Source organism: Apium graveolens, chromosome 11, assembly GCF_009905375.1.
Source record: "Apium graveolens cultivar Ventura chromosome 11, ASM990537v1, whole genome shotgun sequence".
NCBI classification, from domain to species: domain Eukaryota; kingdom Viridiplantae; phylum Streptophyta; class Magnoliopsida; order Apiales; family Apiaceae; genus Apium; species Apium graveolens.
Window position 1 is genome coordinate 196,569,563 of NC_133657.1, and position 19,027 is coordinate 196,588,589.

Here is a 19,027-nt window from a genome sequence, read left to right on the forward strand (position 1 = left end):
GTTATTAATTATTTGTTTATTTAATTATTAGATATTTAGCAATAGATTAATTATTAGAGAAAAATATTAATTTAGAATTGTTTAGTAGTGGGGTAGTGGAGTAGTGGAGTTATGGAGTAAATTATGGACATGTAATTTACCCATTAATTAGTAGTGGTTAGTTTTAGTAATAGTTAGTTTTAATATGTTTGTAAAGCCTATATAATGGCTAGTTTACCTTGAGTTTTAGGAGAAGAAAAAAAAACAAGAAATATAGCAGTACAAGTTCTCTGCAAAAAAAATGTAGGTGTCTTCTTTTTTCTCTAAGTTTTTCCAACACTCTTAAGGAAGCATATATATGAATTGGATGCCCGAATTCAGAGTATATCTGTTGCAGAAAAATAGCAAAAAGTTATTATAATTAAAGCTTGCTGACCAATAAATCTATACAGGCATACAAATATCACATTTAGCTTCTAATAATCAGAGTTTATTAGCATCATTAGCTATTGGTTGTCTGTGTTGAAGCCATAAAAACATTGTTGAGGAGTGACACATTTACCAGCATCTAATTACAGGTGGTTCTTTCCAGAAATAAACTAAATTAGAACGTGGTATCCTCTGTCAGCTATTCTAATTGAAACGACTGAGCCAGTAAATGATGAGGTTAATAGTTTCTTGTGCACAATGATACTGAAGAAGAAATCTATCAAGCTACTTCTGAGATGCACCTGAGTTACGAGTAATTCTCCTGAACCTAATGGGATGCTGCCACCTATATTTTCAAGCGGTTATCTATTTTTTGATTCGGGATGGAGTTCTTCCGGTCATAATCTCACATAAATTATTCTAATCCTAAAATTTGATCTTCTTGCAGATATTAGGCAATTCTGGCCTACTAGTATTTGCAATTTCGTATATAAAGATCATTGCAAAAATCAATAAGCTAAAGGTTATAAGCAGTTCTTTCAAAATTTAAACGCAAAATACATTTGATGTGCTGGTTGTTTATGGAACTAGACATTTTTTAAAGAATGAAATAATGGGCTATGATATAGGACAAGGTGTCACAAATAAATCATAAAATTTATCTAAGAAATTAATTCATATTCATCTCTATTCAATAATAAAGGATTACAAGAGTTTATATAGTTAAAAATCATTACTTGGAAGCCCAGAATTGAAACATTTACATTGAGTTCTTTCAGAGACTGAATGTTCCCCAATGTCGTAGGCAATGCTTCCAAACAACTACAATCACGAATATCTAGTACTTCCGGAGCTCTCAAGTTATAAATAATGTCGGTGGGAAGACTCCTTAGCCAAACTACCGACTGATATATGGACCTCCTCCAAGCTTTTGCAGCCCTCAAGATAAAAAGATTCAAGACACAGTGATTTTCGAAAACATGGGGAACCTGTAAATGGAAGTAATTAAACATCTTCAATCAATTTAGTCTCGGTTTATACAGTAGATGAATCCCAGCAATTTTTACACTATTATCGGCTGTTAATTCAATTGTATTGTCGTCATCTGTGACCAAGAAGATTGATTTTGGCACTATCACCATCAGTGAACCAGAGATGGGAACACCAAGGATGCCACTCCTCCATATAAAGCCACTTGCAGTATTCTTCACAGAATAACCAAATATTAATCTTTTAGTATCCTCTAGGTCACTAAAACAAAGAATGATGCCCATGAAATTGTGCGACTCATATGGCAGCAACTCTGCAAACACTGTTGTTGACTCTGAGTATTCAGCACTTGTCCAATACGGTAATTCAAGAATCCAATCACACCATTGAGATTTCGATATGTAAACACTAATCTGATGCCCAAATTCAGAATACACCTATTATCCAAAAAACAATAAATATAAAAAAATGTTTAAGTATATCAACATGAACGGTAATATTTTGATGAATTTCACAATTATTATTTTCATTTGACAAGTTAAATTAAAATGCTTGAGATTAGCGAACCTTAAACAATCGTTTTGTAAGATGCCTATTGCTGCTATTACCTCCCAAATAAAGCCTTTTAATAGAAATGAGATCTTCCAAGCCCTGAATCTCCGTCAAAAGCAAACAATTTGAGAGGCACAATTCCTCCAAGTGTTTCAAATTGGATAGATTTGGTAGTCTTGCCAGAGATTGGCAACCAGATGCTTTCACCTGTTTCAGAGTAGGAGGAAGTTTTGGAATGCCAAGAAGATAAGGACAGTAACTAAGTTCAACAGATTGCAGGTTTGACAGCTGTCTTAAACCCAATGGCAGGGCAGTTATACCACTAAAAGATAAATTCAACTCTTGCAATGCTAAGGCAGTCTGGCTTGATCCTATATCTGGAAGCTCTATTAACTGACTAGTAAAATTTGCATATATCTTCCTTAAACTTGTAATCTTCCACAGCTCATCTGGTAATGTTTCAAGTTTTGAACATTGCCAAATATTAAGGGTTTCCAGGGCTGTTAGGTTACAAATGGTGTCTGGAAGAGTTTCAAGATTCTCGTTATTACTAAGATCCAACTCCACAAGCTTGGTAAGACTTCCTATTGAATCTGGCAATTTCGAAATAGTCAGTCCATACATTACAATCTTTTTAAGGGATTCAAGGTTTCCAATTGACACAGGCAAAGCTTCCAAACTACTGCAATCAGCAATATTAAGAATTTCCAGTGATCTCTGGTTGCATATGCTGTCCGGAAGAGTTTCAAGGTTCTCGTTATTGTTTAGACATAACTCAACAAGCTTAGTAAGATGTCCGGTCGAATCAGGTAACTTTGAAAGACTTAGTCCATCAGCACTGAGCTTTTTTAGGGATTTAATGTTGCCCAGTTGTAGAGGCAAAGCTTCTAGACTACTGCAATCAGCTATATTAAGAATTTCCAGTGATCTCAGGTTACAGATGCTGTCCGGAAGAGTTTCAAGCTTCTCGTTATTACTTATATCCAACTCCACAAGCTTAGTAAGACTTCCTATTGAATCTGGCAATTTCGATATAGTCAGTCCATCCATAATAATCTTTTTAAGGGATTCAAGGTTTCCAATTGACGCAGGCAAAGCTTCCAGACTGTTGCAGTCAGCAATATTAAGAATTTCCAGGGATCTCTGGTTGCAAATGCTGTCCGGAAGAGCTTTTAGGTTCTCGTTATTGTTTAGACATAACTCAACTAGCTCGGTAAGATGTCCGGTCGAATTAGGTAACTTTGAAACACTTAGTCCATCAGCATTGAGCTTTATTAGGGATTTAATGTTGCCCAGTTGTATAGGCAAAGCTTCCAGACCATTGCACTTGCTAATATTTAGAACTTTCAATGCTCTCAAGTTGCAGATGGTGTCCGGAAGATTTCTTAGCTTCTTACAACCCTCCAAATTTAAGGAATCCAGCCTCACCAAACTTCCTATTGACATGTGGACCTCCTTCAAGCTATTACAATACTCCAGATTTAAAGTCTCAAGGCTTGGTAATTTTATGAAATTTGGAGTTGTAATTAAATCTTGAGAGTAAGACATGTTGAGAGTCTTTAACTTTTTAAAAACATGTGAGACCTGTAACAAAGAGTGCAAATGGGAGAACACAATCAATTTTTTAACACAAGTTATCAAATTTATGCAAGAAAAAGACTAGAAGTACCTACCATGTTCAGGTCCCACATTGTCTTCATATTGCTCTGCGGCAACTCAAGAATAACAAGTTTTTCCGGGTAAAAATCAGAAGGTAAACACTTTAAAGGACAACAGTCCCAAGAGAGCACCCTCAAATCTTCAAACATATGTTTGAAGCTTCCAGTAAGATTTACTTTCTCAAAGTAAAGAAATCGTAATTTACTCATCCTTTTGAATGTTTCAGTAGTGAATGATTTTCCCTCAATCGCACCCTTGTCGTTAAACATGTGAAGGTTGTGAGGGATGATACCTTCAATTGCTTCTGTCCCCTGCTACCCGTGCACACACATAGTTTTAATTTATATACATATATATTGAAAACAGAGAGCATGAGGTAGAGAATTAGTTCCCTTATGTTCTGTCAAAACATAGCTTCATCTTATTTGCAATTTTTTTAACATAAACTTGTAAGAAAGAAAAGTATAGCGATATATCAGGTGAATCTGAGACCATTGCTGAATACAAATATATATATAAACTTACCTTGTAATTCTTCAAAACATCCTCTATATCTTCTGGTAACCACAACCTACTATATTTTCCAGGCTCATCAGGAGCCTTGTTACGCGCAACATTCCTTCCCATGTCCCGAAGCAGATCATGCATCTCCAACTCTTCTTCATTCACTGTTAGAAGACACCTTTTCCTTAGAGTGTCTATTTTTTCATCTGCATGGGAATAATAAGTTTCCAAAACCTTGACTGCCTTTTCTTTATTCCAACCGATGAAAAAACAAGCAATGTCAATGAGTATTTTCTTAAGCATACGATCATCCAATTCTAGAGCATCCAAGCTAATTAAAAGTTTTTGCTCAATAGTGCTATTGGGATATTGCTGCAAAGTCTCGATGTAAGATTTCCATCCTACCTCCTTTTTAGTCGACAAATATGAGCCAAATATCTTGAGAGCCAAAGGAAGCCCACCAGCAAGACCTAGAATATCTTCACACAGAGGCAACAGATTGTTGGGTGGCTCAGCCTTTTCAAATGCATATTGAGTAAATAGTTCCCGTGACTGAGCATAATCCAACACCTTTAACATGTACCGATAGTTTGTTTCTACATTAACTTTATCCAGCATCTCCTCATCCCTTGTAGTTATAATAACTACACTACCAGAAGCAAATGGTCCTGCTAAAGATTCATATTGTTCAAGATCGTATATATCATCAATAAGAATTAGAACTTTGGCTGAACTAATTCTCTCTCTTATTAAATTAATTCCGTGCTCAACATTGTGAACCTTGAATTTTGTCGTGCTATTAAGAACATCATCAATAAGTTGCTGTTGTAAAGATAGTACGCCTTTTGCTGTCTGCGAAATCTCCCTAACATTAGCGAGGAAGCTGCTGCCCTTAAAGCTACCTCCTCCCAAGAGTTGATTATAAAGAGCTTTGGCAAGAGTTGTTTTTCCCACACCGCCCATACCGTATATACCAAACTTAATGACACCTATTTTGTCACTTTCACTGCTCAACCTTTTTGTTATGGCTTTAACATGAAAATCCAACCCAACAGGATATTTGGCAACATCTACAGACTTGGGACTGATTTGAAGTAGGAGATCATCAACAATTTCCTTGATAGCTTCAGCTTCAGACCTGAAACACAACATGGTAAGTAGTTACATAGGACTACAAACTACTTACTGGTCGCATGTAGGCTAATGGAATAATTATAGGACTAAATTCTCTATCTTATGAATAAATACAAATATATTTAAGAATTTAGCAAAAAAAACTAAATATATTTAAGTGACCTGTCTTTGGATATATGGTGTCCTGAAAAGTTGGCAACTTGCTTAAGTGTAAGCTTCCAATTTTTAACTTTCTCTCTTTCACCCCAAAAACGATTTTGATGTTTCTTGAAAGCTGTATGAAAACTCCCGGTCTGGTGTCGCACAACTGATGGATCAATGTTGAAAAACACAGGAATAACATATCTCTGCATTGTTTTGTGACAATTGAGGATCTCTACAAGCTCGTTTAGGCACCAAGATGAAGTAGCATAATTTTCGGAGAATACAACAATGTAAGCCTTGGAATTTCTAATAGCATCCGACAAGGCATCTGAGATCACTTCTCCCCCGCGTAGCTCAGGATCATCCATAAATGTTCGAACACCATTACAGTTTAGTGTTTGGTACAGATGACTGGTAAACTTGTTTCGAGTGTCCTCGCCACGGAAGCTCAGGAAAACGTCCCAGCAAGTGGAAACAAAGGTTGGGTGTGTTTGAGAATCAGTTGTGGTAGGCCTTGCATTGGGAGCAGAAATAGATGGAGTTTGAGAGTTTGGAGCAGAAGGCATTATAAAGTCACACAACAGACACCACAAATGGTATATCCAAAGCATGAAACTACCAAACATGTTGAAAACAGATGTAAAGAAACAAAGTCACAAAGGATCTTGTAGATTTAAAAGATGAAGATGTAGACACAAGGTTGTAATGAAGTGTATGTAGTTGTAGTAAAAGGAGAGTTGAGATTGATAATCGGAAGAAAACGAGTGAAAATGTATAGATATCAAAGTGAGTGGCCCTTGCTCAATATTGAACTGGTATTACTTTCCTGCTCAATTTTAAAAGCACTGAAATTCTAGAAACTCACCAATTGAAAGATGAAGATAAGAAAACACTGAAAAGATCAAAGAGGAAGGATTAGAAGTTGTGCTGTACAAGTATACATGCATAATTAAGACATCATATTCAATGAAATGTGAGATGATCAAATAAAATGTAGACCTGTAGCTTTATCAAAAATGAGAGTTTGATAAAATGGAAGATAACGAATTGAAAATGTATGTATGGATAACAAAATGAGTGGCCCTGCTCATTTTAATACTCCCTCATTGTCTTTTTCCGGCACACATTTTAAGATGTAAAAAAAGTATGGTTATATAACTTATTTTTAAAATTTTCTTTTTCTGAATAAAAGTTGAATGTTTAAATTTTTATTCAGAAAAATAAAATTGTAAAAAAAATTTACAAAACTATACTTTATATACACCTTAAAATGCGTTTCGGACATTATCTAAAAAATATAAACAATTGAAAGGGACGGAGGGAGTATAATATTAAACTCAAAATGATTAATATATAATATCAAATTCTGAAAAGACATCAAAGTGTCAAACTAATGATGTAGCGGGAGATGATTAATCATTTTGAGTTTAATATGATTCTTATGAAAACCGGTGAGAACACAGGGAATTAGGGATCGTGTTACCTTTTCGTTATTAAAAAGTTAGAACCCCTTCTACTATCTTAACAATTTTCAAAGGTCAATTCATGGAAGGTTTGGATTTTAATTTGTGATGATACTCAACAGAAGCTTAATTTCCTAGGAAAAACTTCAGTTGTAGCCAAACTCCACTAGAATTATTGATCTTTGTAAGCTCTGTTTATTTTTTGTTTTGTGAAAAGTAAAACTGAGATATTAGAATAAGAAAATTGAGTTGACATGATTAATCACGTTATTCTTAGATTTGTTTGATGAGATGAAAAACCAATATCAATACGCCCTCTAAAATTCCAGAATTTAAGCTCTAAACAGGCAATTCGATATCTCCTAAAGTTCTTCATTATTCAAGTTGGATAGTTTTGCTACTGAATTAACACAGAAGGAGTAGGTTTCTTCAGTGTAGACTTTAGAAGTGTGAATATAATGAAGGCATGGACACAGCCTTACTTGACTTGGGCTATTATTAGTTAGGTATAAATTAGTTGGTGCAAGTGGAGACCCAAAAGTCCATTACTAATTTGGTGGAAGTTTTGTTTGTTTTTATGCATCTGCAATAGTTTGAATCACTTGCAGTTCCTATATGGCTTCACATGATGTCAACTCAACCTATTTTTGATCTAGTAGGTTAAATAAAAGGAATGGTAACAAAGTAACAAAGTAACAAAGTGAGTTACAGCTACTGATGAATCAATAGAAAACGAGGGCAGAGAATTTACATTAATTGTGAGCTCTCTTTATTTTGTTGGTGCGGGGTTCTTCGGTCTTCTCGGTGGGTATTCAGTCTTCTCGGTCCCTTCTCTTATTTTTTCCCTGCTACCCTACTACAACTAAATTCTTTCTCATGCGTGTCCTCGTCGAGAATATGGGGTAAATTTTAGTGTATTCTGAGAGGTATGTTTCTGTAGTCAATAGCTATCGTCGACTTTGGAGTATTCAGTACTTTGCATCTAAATATTAGGGATCACTTATTCTGTAAATTAATAAGGCTCTTATTCGGGAAACAAAGATGCGTCCAACTTTTGGCACATTTGCGGTAAACAATGCCTATACATGTGTCTACGAACTTGAAAAACAGCGATTAGCGAAGGGTTATTCTCGGTCGGAGAAATGTCTTATCCTCGAAGTCTCAAAAATGTGGACGTGTCTTGGACCTTTTTGGTCAGGCCCCATCTGCGTACATTCCTAAAACTAATAGTAGACGATTTCCAGTAGGTTTTCTACTGGGTGACGGGATGAGAAATCTAAGCTCTTTAGGTTTTTTGTTCTCCAAAAATTATGTTGGCTTGATTCCCTACAAAATAGGGATACATAAGCAAATTGCAAGGGGTGGGAAGCGCGAGCCTTAAAGAGTCACCACCAACCCTAAACAATCTCAGCCCTCAATTCATCAAAATCACCAAATTCGGTGACTTTTCGGCGAAAAACCACCATCGTAGATCTTGATTCCAGCGACAAATCTCAAATTTTGTTGTTACCAAATTCAATTGTCAACAAATTGGAGCTGGAGGGAGGGGCTGATCAAGATATGCATTTAGGAAGAAAGATGTCTCATAATAATGATGGCAGTTTTTATGAGGAAGAGAGTTTTGGAGAGAATCTTGAACATAACTACGACCGCCATGAACTCTATGTCCCCGTGGAGATTATCCGTCTGACTTCAAACGTCGAGGGCCAACCTCCGGTTTTCATCAGCAACGCTGATTTGATGGAACAACTTTATCGGATGATCGATACTTTGAATGGTTTTGATTTGAGATTGAGTACTATGGAGCGACGCAAGACCAGGAAAGGCCGTCGTAATACTCGATCCGGTCATGCCCCTAAGAAAGGTCTGATGGTTGAAAGAGGTGCTTCAGATGGCCGCGGACAAGCTAGCAGCAAGCCTATGCCAATTACTCCGCAACGGCTAGATTACTCTGAGGATGCTCCTCCAATTGTTGAATTTATGGATGAAGGTATTGATGGGCGATAGATGTCGCGATCGGACAATCAGATAACTCAGCACTCGCATAGATCTCGACGAACTTTGGATGAACGTCGTCAGGCGGAAGTTTTGTCGGATGATATATAACAAGGCTTTGTTTCCTTAAAGACTCGACTGGGCATTCAACTAAGAGACGATGATATGAGGATGTTGCTTTTGAAATGGAAAAAATAGGCTGATTGAGGAGATACGACGCCCCGTGACTTAACGCGTGTGCCCCTGAATTTCTGAAGGGATCAGGAACGACCCCACGGCCAGGAGAGAGCTCCTCCTCGTAATGTGGCTTAAAGATATGGTTGAGGTTATGGGAGTGATCTGTAGAGAAGATCTGGTTGGTGCGATAGATGGACTCCAAACTATCGCAACAGCTTTGCTGAAGAGAGGTATGTGAGATTAGGGCTGAGCATTCGGTCGGTTCGGTCAGAAACTGGGCCGAACCGAATTAACCGAAAACCGGATTTAATTTTTTTTTAACCAAACCGAACCGATTTAATATTTGGACCGAACCGTAAACCGAACCGAATTAATTCAGTTAATTCGGTCCGGTTTTTCAAACCGAAATAAATTTGCAGATCAGGTTTTGTACATTGCAAGGAGCCAAACAACTTACAAATAAAAAGAAAATTAAAGCAAAATTAAAGCAAAAAATATTTAGAGAAGTTCAAATAAAAAAGATCCAAATTACAAGCAGCAATACAAATTAAAACATCAACATCCTTGAGTTTACAAATTAAATATAATTCAGCCTTTTTGCAATTAAAATCTAGAAAATTGAATAGTTGATTCCTGATTAGTCATTAGCTGATGCCTGCACTGCAAGTCTGCAATAGTGGTGCTCCACTGCTCTGCTCCTAATTTCCTTGAAATCAACCAGACAAAAATGTAGAGACATTAATCAAATGAACATTAAGGAAAAATCCATCATTTAAGTAGTATATACAAAGATGGTCCGCAGATGTAGAGACATTGATCAAATGAACATGGTATTACTAACTATTTAATTTTCAACCACAGTTCACAACCAATTAATAATTACCCATTGTATATATTATATATACACGTAAATATTGAATATTGAATGAACAGAAACAAGATACAGTTGATAGTTGATACTTGGATACTTGGAGTTGAATTCTTAGAATGGAAATTGAAATCTTGGATTCTTTGGAATTGGAATTTAGAAGAAATTCGATTAGGATTTAGGATTTTGATTATTCAAGCGGCGGCATAAGCAGCATCACAGACTTTACTTCAGTTTAGCCGTTTAGGGCTGAAGTCTGAAGACATTTACTGAATTATATTATATATAAAATATAATTAAAAAATATAGGTATATTTAGTTCGGTTAATTCGGTCAAAACCGAATTAAAATTATGATAAACCGAACCAATTTTAATTCGGTTAAAACCGAAAAACCGAAATAACCGGAATTTTTAAAAAATTTAAAATATTTCGGTGCGGTTCGATTTTTCGGTTTCGGTTCGGTTTTGCTCACCCCTATGTGAGATACTTGGACAATGATATGGATACTTATGCTCGACACAATAAGGATGCTCGGATTCATAATGATGTTCAAACTCATGGAGATACCCCGACACAGACTTGGGCTTTCGTCAACTTGGAGGGTAATGGTCGAGATAGAACTCAAGGTTTGGTCCAGCAACCAGAAGGTGAAAATCAGGTGGATGTTCAGACGATGAATCAACAACCTTTGCCTTCATAGGATAATCAAGTGGTTCCACCACCACCACAACCTCAGGATACACAACCTAATGTGCAAAATATATCAGAATTGGAATTTTAATATGGATGATCTGAACAGATTAACCATCTCGAAGGAGGAATTGTTACTTCTACAAAAACGATAATGCGACTTTCGTTTTATCAATTTTTTTTCTAAAATTTATTAAACACCTTTAAGTCATACTTTGAGCCCCGTAAACAACACTTTATGTTACTTTTTACAATATAACACAACTTAAAAATACGCTTCATTCGTTTTTAATAAATATTTTTTATATTTTCATTCCTTTTTATTGGGTTTGAAAAATAATAAATTTTTAAAAATTTCAAGCATGGACCATAATTTAATAATTTTTAATATTTTAGGGTTAAACAACTGTCAACTTCAATTTTAGAAACATTAGGAAACAAATAAATAAATAAAACAACGATTTATGGTTTAGGATGTCCTAACCCTAACCCTAGGAAGATCCTTAATACCATGAACCAAACTCTAATTATTAACCACTTTTAATAATTAGATTTCACCAATTCTCAATTTGAGTTTTAAAAATATTAAAATATTTTTATATATGAATAAATTACGAACAAAACACCCATTAAAATAACGTTTTAAACTTGAAATTATATCATTATCTACCATTTTGTATAAAAAAAACAAAAAAAACATGCAAAACGTTTATCCATGTAGCGTTAATCTTAAAAACTAAAGATGGTGTTGCGTTTTGTTTTGGTATTAAAAACCAAAGATTAAGTTACGTTTAAGCAACAATTACGTTTTTGTTTAATTGGAAAAGCGGAGGACGAACCTATATTTTGAATTGACATTTGAGGTCATGGAAATTCATGAGGTACATTGAAGTTTATTTTACCCGAAATAGTGATATTTGGTGCCCACACCCGCAATTGCTCCCGAAAACTGTGTTTTTGGGAGCACCGAGGGATAAGTCACTAAGAACAACTCCAACACTAACTTAAATCATACTCCTAAATCAAATTTTGAAGAAATAAACTTCAAAATCATCTCCAAATAATCTCCTAACCACTCCTCAAGATTTAAGAATCTTCATATGCTTTCTCAACCATGAGGAGTGATACTCCCTCCTAAATTAGTTTAATACTAATTTCTCACTTACCCCATGTATTTAATATGATTAATTTTATTTATGTGTATGTGTACTTAATTACTAAAAAATGAAGTTCCCCTTCCTCAACCATGGTTGGTTGGGGTTTTTTCAGAGCCAACCAACCCTTCCGCAATGAATTATTGTGGGATGATTTATTGTGGAAGGTCATTCCACAATAATTCATTGCGGACGGTCCTGAACACAAAAATCGATAAATTGTATTTTCTGTAGTTAATAGTTTTTATTCGATTAGAACTCAAAAATAGGTATAACCGAGACAATTTCAAGCGATTAAGGCGATAATAGAGGCAATTTCTTGTTCTTTTCCTTCCACAAGTAGATTTATATTATTTTTAATTTTTTATGATTTTTTAAAATATTTAAATTTGAAAATTTGAATTAAGTGATAAAGAAAAGGAAACATAAAAATATTTTTAAAAAATTCCATAAAAAATGTAGGAAGATTAAAACTTTGAGAAAATAAATATTTTAACTTTTTTTTGACTAAATTTATGTTAATTTTAATTTTTTTATGATTTTTTGAAGTAATTTAAATATGAAAATTAGAATTAAGTAATAAAAAATAAAAAATATTTTCAAAAATTCCAGAAAAAAATTTACAAATATTTTTTAGAAAATAAATAGTGTAATTCTTTTGACCAAAAAATTATATTATTTTCAATTTTTTATAATTTTTTTAAGTTATTTATATATGAAAATTCGAAAAAAGAGGTTGGTGAGAATGCATTTAAGGCTGCTTCCGCAATGATTAATTGCGGAAGGAGGTTAGTGAAAATACATTTAATACTTCCGCAATGAATCACTGCTGAATGAGGTTGGTGAAAGTGCATTTAATGCTTCCGCAATGAATCATTGTGGAAGGAGTATTTAATTTTTTAACCAACCAACGCGCCAGTGACGCGCGAATTATAAAAAATTCTCTCTCCTTCAACAATGATTCATTGCGGAAGTATATCATTGTGGTGAATTTTTTTTCTTTTTTATAAACATTTTTTTGTGTCACAAAAAAATTAATAAAAAAAATTAAAATTCATTATAAATTTAATACCCCTGGTTGATTTTATATAACTTTTTTATATCATTTTTTAAATTTTTTTTAACATAAATATTATTTATTTTACCTTCTATTTTGGTAAAATAAGTACTCTAAAAAATAAAAAAAATAATTTAACAAATATAATATGAATTTAGAATAATTTATTTATGATATAAAGTCTGGTTAGAAAAGAATAATATACAATTATGTATCAAACTATTTTAACGCATCATAACCACGAATGAAGTATTTTGAGTATAAATTCTATCATTTTTTCGAAATGGATAATTTTTTACATTTAAATTTGAAATATATATATATATATATATATATATATATATATATATTCAAATATAGTAAATAAACTATTTTCAACGTGGACTTCTTATGTTCACATTTATATCTTTCAAAAAACCTTCTCGGATAAACGTTTCTCGAAATAATTTGATAGTAATAAATATGAAATGAATATTATTATATTTGAATTATAAAATTATTATTTAGTGATACATTTTTTACTAAATTTATGAAATACTTAATTTTATTATAGTTGAATTATTTAATAATAATAACATAATTTAAATATAATACAATGATGATATATTTATTTTATTTTAAAATAATTAAAGAAGGAAATAGCTTCTACAATGATTCATTGCGGAAGTACAATGACTCATTGCGGAAGTCCAAGTGGCTTCCGCAATAAATCATTGCAGATCCCTCGTTGGTTCCCCAGCCCCCAAAAGTAACTGTAGTTGTGGAACTTTTGCCAAAAATAAATAGGGAGTATATTTTAAAAGGATTGTTGGAGAAAATATGTAATATTGGCTCTTAAATAAGAGCTCATTTATTTATATTATTTATAGAAAGAATGGGAGGAGGTTGTTGGAGTTTGCCATGGGACGGAGAAATTTGATAAAGCTAATTAATGATCATACACTTTCTTCTACTGCAATGGTTGCTGCAGAGTCAGCTACCTGTGAATAAAATACAAAGGATACACTGCAGATCCATAAAATAGTTAGACAAATTATAACTTATTTAAGTCTACACAAATGTACTAATAACAGTGGACCACTTTCCATTAGTTAGTTAAGAGATACTGGATTTAGAAAGTGTACAGCTGTATAGTAATGCGCAGCTGTATAGTAGTGCAGATATAGTATATAAGAGAAACACATTAGATTAGATAATAATAATAACACATCAAAACAAACAGACTTAGATATATGTATAGTTTTCTTCTTTGTTAAGAAATAAATATATAGCTTTTGTATTGGATTCTCTTTGTTCTGGTAATCAATCAAGTTCATATTCAGAAAAGTAACATGGTATCAGAGCTAGCAGTGGCGATTATGATCTTCGTCAACGATTAATGCTGCAGATTCATCGACATTTCATCAGAAAATCATCAAATCGAGGTTTCTTCTATACAAAACTTTACCTAATCATCAGAATTTGTTGTTTCTTTGTTCAAATTTGTTCATATATTGTGTAATCTTGATTGATTCAGTAGTATTTTTCTTATCAAAATCTATCGATTCATTTCGTACTTGATTGATCTCTGATTGTTGTATTGTTCACAACAAAGTCAATTCCTGAAATTTCTGAAATTAGTAGATATTTTGACCTAGACTTGATCTGAAATCTCAATTTCTTTTCTCGGTCTGTTACTTCTGAATTAATAATGATGTCTACATCTGCAAACGATACCTCAACTACATATATTCAGACTAATTTTGATCCTACAAGTGTATATTACATTCATCCTTCAGATGCGAACACAATGCAACTTGTTTCAGTCAAATTCAATGGGCACAACTTTAATAACTGGAAACGATATATGATATTGATCTTATCGGCTAAGAACAAGCTTGGTTTCGTGAACGGAACTTTGACTGCCCCTGCTAATAATTCACCGGATTATTGTGCTTGGGAACGATGTAATTCACTTGTTATTTCTTGGATTCTGTTCAATCTTGATGAAACTATTGCAAGAAGTGTACTATTTCTTAAAAGTGCACGATCTATCTGGAAAGATCTAGAGGAAAGGTTTGGCGGTTCTTCTATTACAGAGTTGTATTCTTTAGAGCAAGAACTAGTAGAGATTTCTCAGAATAGTCAATCTGTATCAGATTACTATACAAAACTGAGAACTGTTTGGGATAGTATTGATGATGTGAATCCGATTCCTACTTGTTCCTGTGAGAAATGCACATGTGACTTAGGGCAGAAATTTCTCAAGAAACAGCAAGAACAAAGATTACTGCAGTTTTTACTTAAACTGAATGATAAGTATAGTGCTGTGAGAGGACATATAATGATGATGCAGCTCTTACCTACTGTATCTCAAGCTTATAGACTTGTGGCACAAGAGGAGAATCATAAAGACTTGTCTCAACTTTCATTGAATACTGAAATTGCAGCATTTGTTGCAGAAAGGAGGAATTATGGAATGCATAATTCTTAGAAATCTTTTGGTTCAAATAGTGTTCAAACTTTTCAGAGACCTACAGCTGGTGGCAACTACAACTTCAGGCCTTCATTTTCTCACAATAATGGACCTTCAGTTCCTCAGAATGCTGGATCAAAAAGGCCATCTAAACCAGGGGCCAATTTTTTTGCACACACTGTAAAATGCAAGGTCATAGTATTGATAGGTGTTTCCAGATTCATGGATTTCCTCCTGGGTTCAAAGGATTCAAGGACAGAAAACAGAGTTCTACTACTGCAACAGTCATATCTCAATCTTTTTCTGTTGCTGATAAAAACATTTCTCAAGTGATGCCAACTAATAACTCTTCCAGTTCTTCACATGGTTCACCTGGAGCTCTCACTGATGATCAATACTCTCAACTTTTGGATTTACTGAACAAGCAGTTTCCTTCAGCCAATCAATCTGATGTCAATTCTTCCAGTCATGCACTCTTAGCAGGTAACATCTGTCTAATGAGTATTTCAAAATCAAATTGGATTATAGACAGTGGTGCCACTGACCATATATGTCCAGATTTGAGATATTTTATGGATTTTGCACCAATTACTGATTCTGCTAAGTATATTACAATTCCAGATGGTAGTCAAATCCCGGTTAAGCATAAGGGAACAGTAAAACTAAATGATAACATCATTTTGAAAGATGTTCTACATGTCCCTGACTTTCATTTTCACCTCATCTCAGTTACCAAACTCTGTAAAGATATATCCTGTAAAGTGATATTTTCTGATGATAAATGTCTTTTACAGGTCCATTCTCAGAAAGAACATCTGATGCTTCTTGGTAAACTGAGTGATGGACTCTATATTGTTACTCCTGATATTATCTCTGCTGTCTCCTCTTGTACCAAGAATGCTTGCACTGCTTTTACCTCACAAAGTTCTACTGATACTCATCAGTGGCATATGCGACTTGGCCACTTGCCTATATCTCAACTGAAGCTTATAAACCTGAATGTAGTACATTGACTCCTACTATTTGCCAAATTTGTCCAGAAGCTAGGCAAAGTAGACAACCATTTCCTCATAGCTCTATTAAAACCTCTAGAGTGCTTGAATTGTTGCATATTGATGTATGGGGTCCTTATAGGACAAAGACATATACAAATTGTAGTTTTTTCTTGACTATTGTAGACGATTTTACTCGTTATACATGGGTACATTTACTGCGTTATAAATCTGAGGTATCAACTGTATTGGAGAATTTTGTCAATTATGCTGAAAAACAACATAGTGCACAGGTTTTATGTATTCGGTCTGATAATGCTCTTGAACTGACAGCAGGTGATTTGAAACAATTTTACTTAAAGCGAGGTATTGTCAATCAAACTACTTGTGCCTACACCCCTCAACAGAACGGGGTAGTAGAGCGTAAACACCGTCATTTGTTGGAAATAGCTCGAGCTTTGTTTCTGCAGTCCAAATTACCGGACAAATATTGGGGTGACAGTATTTTGTGTGCAACCTATCTCATCAATCGAATGCCCCTGCCCAGTCTTGGTAATCTTTCTCCTTATTTCAAATTACATAACTCTGCTCCTTTTCTTGAGAATTTACGGAATTTTGGTTGTCTGTGCTACGTTTCTACAACCCCGGTTCAACGTTCTAAGTTTCACCCTCGTGCTAGTCCTGCTATTTTTCTTTATCCTCCATTTCAAAAAGGATATAAGATTCTGAATCTTGATACTAATCAAGTACAGGTTTCTCGAGATGTTAAGTTTTATGAGTTCCATTTTCCCTTTCATATTCTTTATGTTGCATCTTCACATAGTTTCTACTTAAATTCCATTTTTTTACCATTTGTCACTCATGCTTCCACCACATTTTTTGACCAATATCCTTCTGTTACACCAGATATTGTCCAATCTACAGATACTACATCTCCTTTACACAACATACCTTCCCCTGCCTCTCATTCTGACTCTATCAGTCATGATTCTTCTACTCATAATAATCCTCCAGTTCCTTATAATTCCCCAGACATTATCACTTCACCACCTCCACCTATTCATGTTTCCACTCGACAACGCAATCGCCCTACCTATTTACAGGATTTTCATTGTAATATTGCCACTTCTACACAATCTCATTGTTGTAACTTTGTATCATCTGAGAACTTTAATCCTATTCACCAAGCTCACATTTCTCAACTCTGTGATATCTCAGAACCTACTTCTTATACAGCTGCCTCCACCGACCCTATTTGGGTTGAAGCAATGAATAAAGAGCTTCAAGCTCTTGAGTTGAACCATACCTGGGAACTAGTTCCCCTTCCAGTTGGTAAAAAACCCATAGGATGTAAATGGGTTTATAAAGTAAAGCTAAAATTCGATGGTACTTTAGAACGTTGTAAGGCTCATCTTGTTGCTAAGGGCTTCAATCAAAAATTTGGGATCGATTACGAGGAAACTTTCTATCCCGTTGTTAAAATGGTCACTGTACGTTGTCTTATTGCTTTGGCATCCAGCAGAAAATGGGATTTGTTTCAGCTTGATGTTAATAACGCATTTCTGCACGGCAACTTAAAGGAGGAAGTCTACATGATTCCACCACTTGGATTGAAAGTTCCTCCTCATTTTGTTTGCAGACTTATCAAGTCATTGTACGGGCTTAAACAAGCATCCCAGGAATGGTTTTCTAAACTTGTTCATGAACTTACCACCCAAGGATTTATGCAGTCTAAGAACGATTACAGCCTCTTCATTAAACGAAATGGTTCTTTGATTACTATAATGGCTGTTTACGTCGATGACATCATAGTCACGGGTAATGATCTTTCTTCTATTACTCATATTAAGAACCATTTACATCAGGTTTTTAGTATCAAAGACTTGGGTCTCTTGCATTATTTCTTAGGTATCGAGGTTGGTTATTATGCCAATGGAATCACTCTTAGTCAACAAAAGTTTACAAAAGATTTGTTACATGAATGTTCTCATCCCCTTCCTGTCAAAGCCTCAACTCCTTTACCTTTACATTTAAAACTCGATACTACTACTGGTTTGCCTATCTCTAATCCTGAACTATATCGTTCTTTAGTGGGAAAACTTAACTACCTTACAAATACACGACCCGACTTGAACTATGATGTTCAAGTGCTCAGTCAGTTTATGCAACAACCACGGTCCACTCATTTTTCTGCTTTACTTCATACTCTGAAGTATGTCTCTACTTCTCCAAATCAAGGAATACTTCTTCGCGCATCCAATACATTGACTCTGCAGGCTTATTCAGACAGTGATTGGGCTGCGTGTCATATGTCTCGCCGCTCTGTCACTGGATACATTCTTTTGTTTGGTGACTCACCAATTGCTTGGAAATCCAAAAAGCAGGCCACCTTTTCTCGCTCTTCCTCTGAATCTGAATATCGTGCCATGGCTTCTGCTGCTGCTGAGGTGACATGGACTGTGCGTTTACTTGAGGAAATGGGTGTTAATGATCTTAAGCCTGTCACTCTCCACTGCGACAATCAATCAGCAATTCACATTGCTAAAAACCCCGTGTTCCATGAACGAACAAAACATATAGATATCGATTGCCATTTTACACGGGAGAAAGTTCTTGATGGCTTGCTGCAACTCTCTTACTTGCCTACTCAGAATCAACTTGCTGATGCTTTCACCAAGATTCTACCGCTACCTCAGTTTCAACAATTGGTTTCCAAGTTGGGCATGTATTCAAACCTTCCCAACTTGCGGGGGGATAATGATCATACACTTTCTTCTACTGCA

General features: G+C 34.7%; 2 protein-coding genes across 4 annotated transcripts; one reads left to right on the top strand and one right to left on the bottom strand.

Moving 5' to 3' along the window:
- Nucleotides 1–1,048: 1,048 nt before the first annotated feature.
- Nucleotides 1,049–6,455, bottom strand: LOC141698470 (TMV resistance protein N-like). 3 transcript variants are annotated; one of them, XM_074503172.1, is made up of 6 exons: nucleotides 6,391–6,455; nucleotides 5,410–6,283; nucleotides 4,135–5,251; nucleotides 3,624–3,920; nucleotides 1,966–3,534; nucleotides 1,049–1,835 (listed from the first exon to the last, which is right to left on the bottom strand). In XM_074503172.1, exons 2-6 carry the CDS (start codon nucleotides 6,015–6,017, stop codon nucleotides 1,428–1,430), a joined length of 3,999 nt encoding a protein of 1,332 aa, XP_074359273.1. In that variant the 5' UTR covers nucleotides 6,018–6,283; nucleotides 6,391–6,455; the 3' UTR covers nucleotides 1,049–1,427. The 3 variants fall into 3 exon arrangements, with proteins under 3 accessions (XP_074359273.1, XP_074359272.1, XP_074359275.1); XM_074503171.1 differs by having other exon boundaries at nucleotides 5,410–6,450; XM_074503174.1 differs by having other exon boundaries at nucleotides 1,693–1,835; nucleotides 2,007–3,534; nucleotides 5,410–6,452.
- An 8,035-nt stretch (nucleotides 6,456–14,490) lies between these two features.
- LOC141696428 (uncharacterized) lies at nucleotides 14,491–15,270 on the top strand. Its single transcript, XM_074500568.1, has one exon. It carries the CDS (start codon nucleotides 14,491–14,493, stop codon nucleotides 15,268–15,270), a length of 780 nt encoding a protein of 259 aa, XP_074356669.1.
- The last annotated feature ends 3,757 nt before the right edge of the window (nucleotides 15,271–19,027 follow it).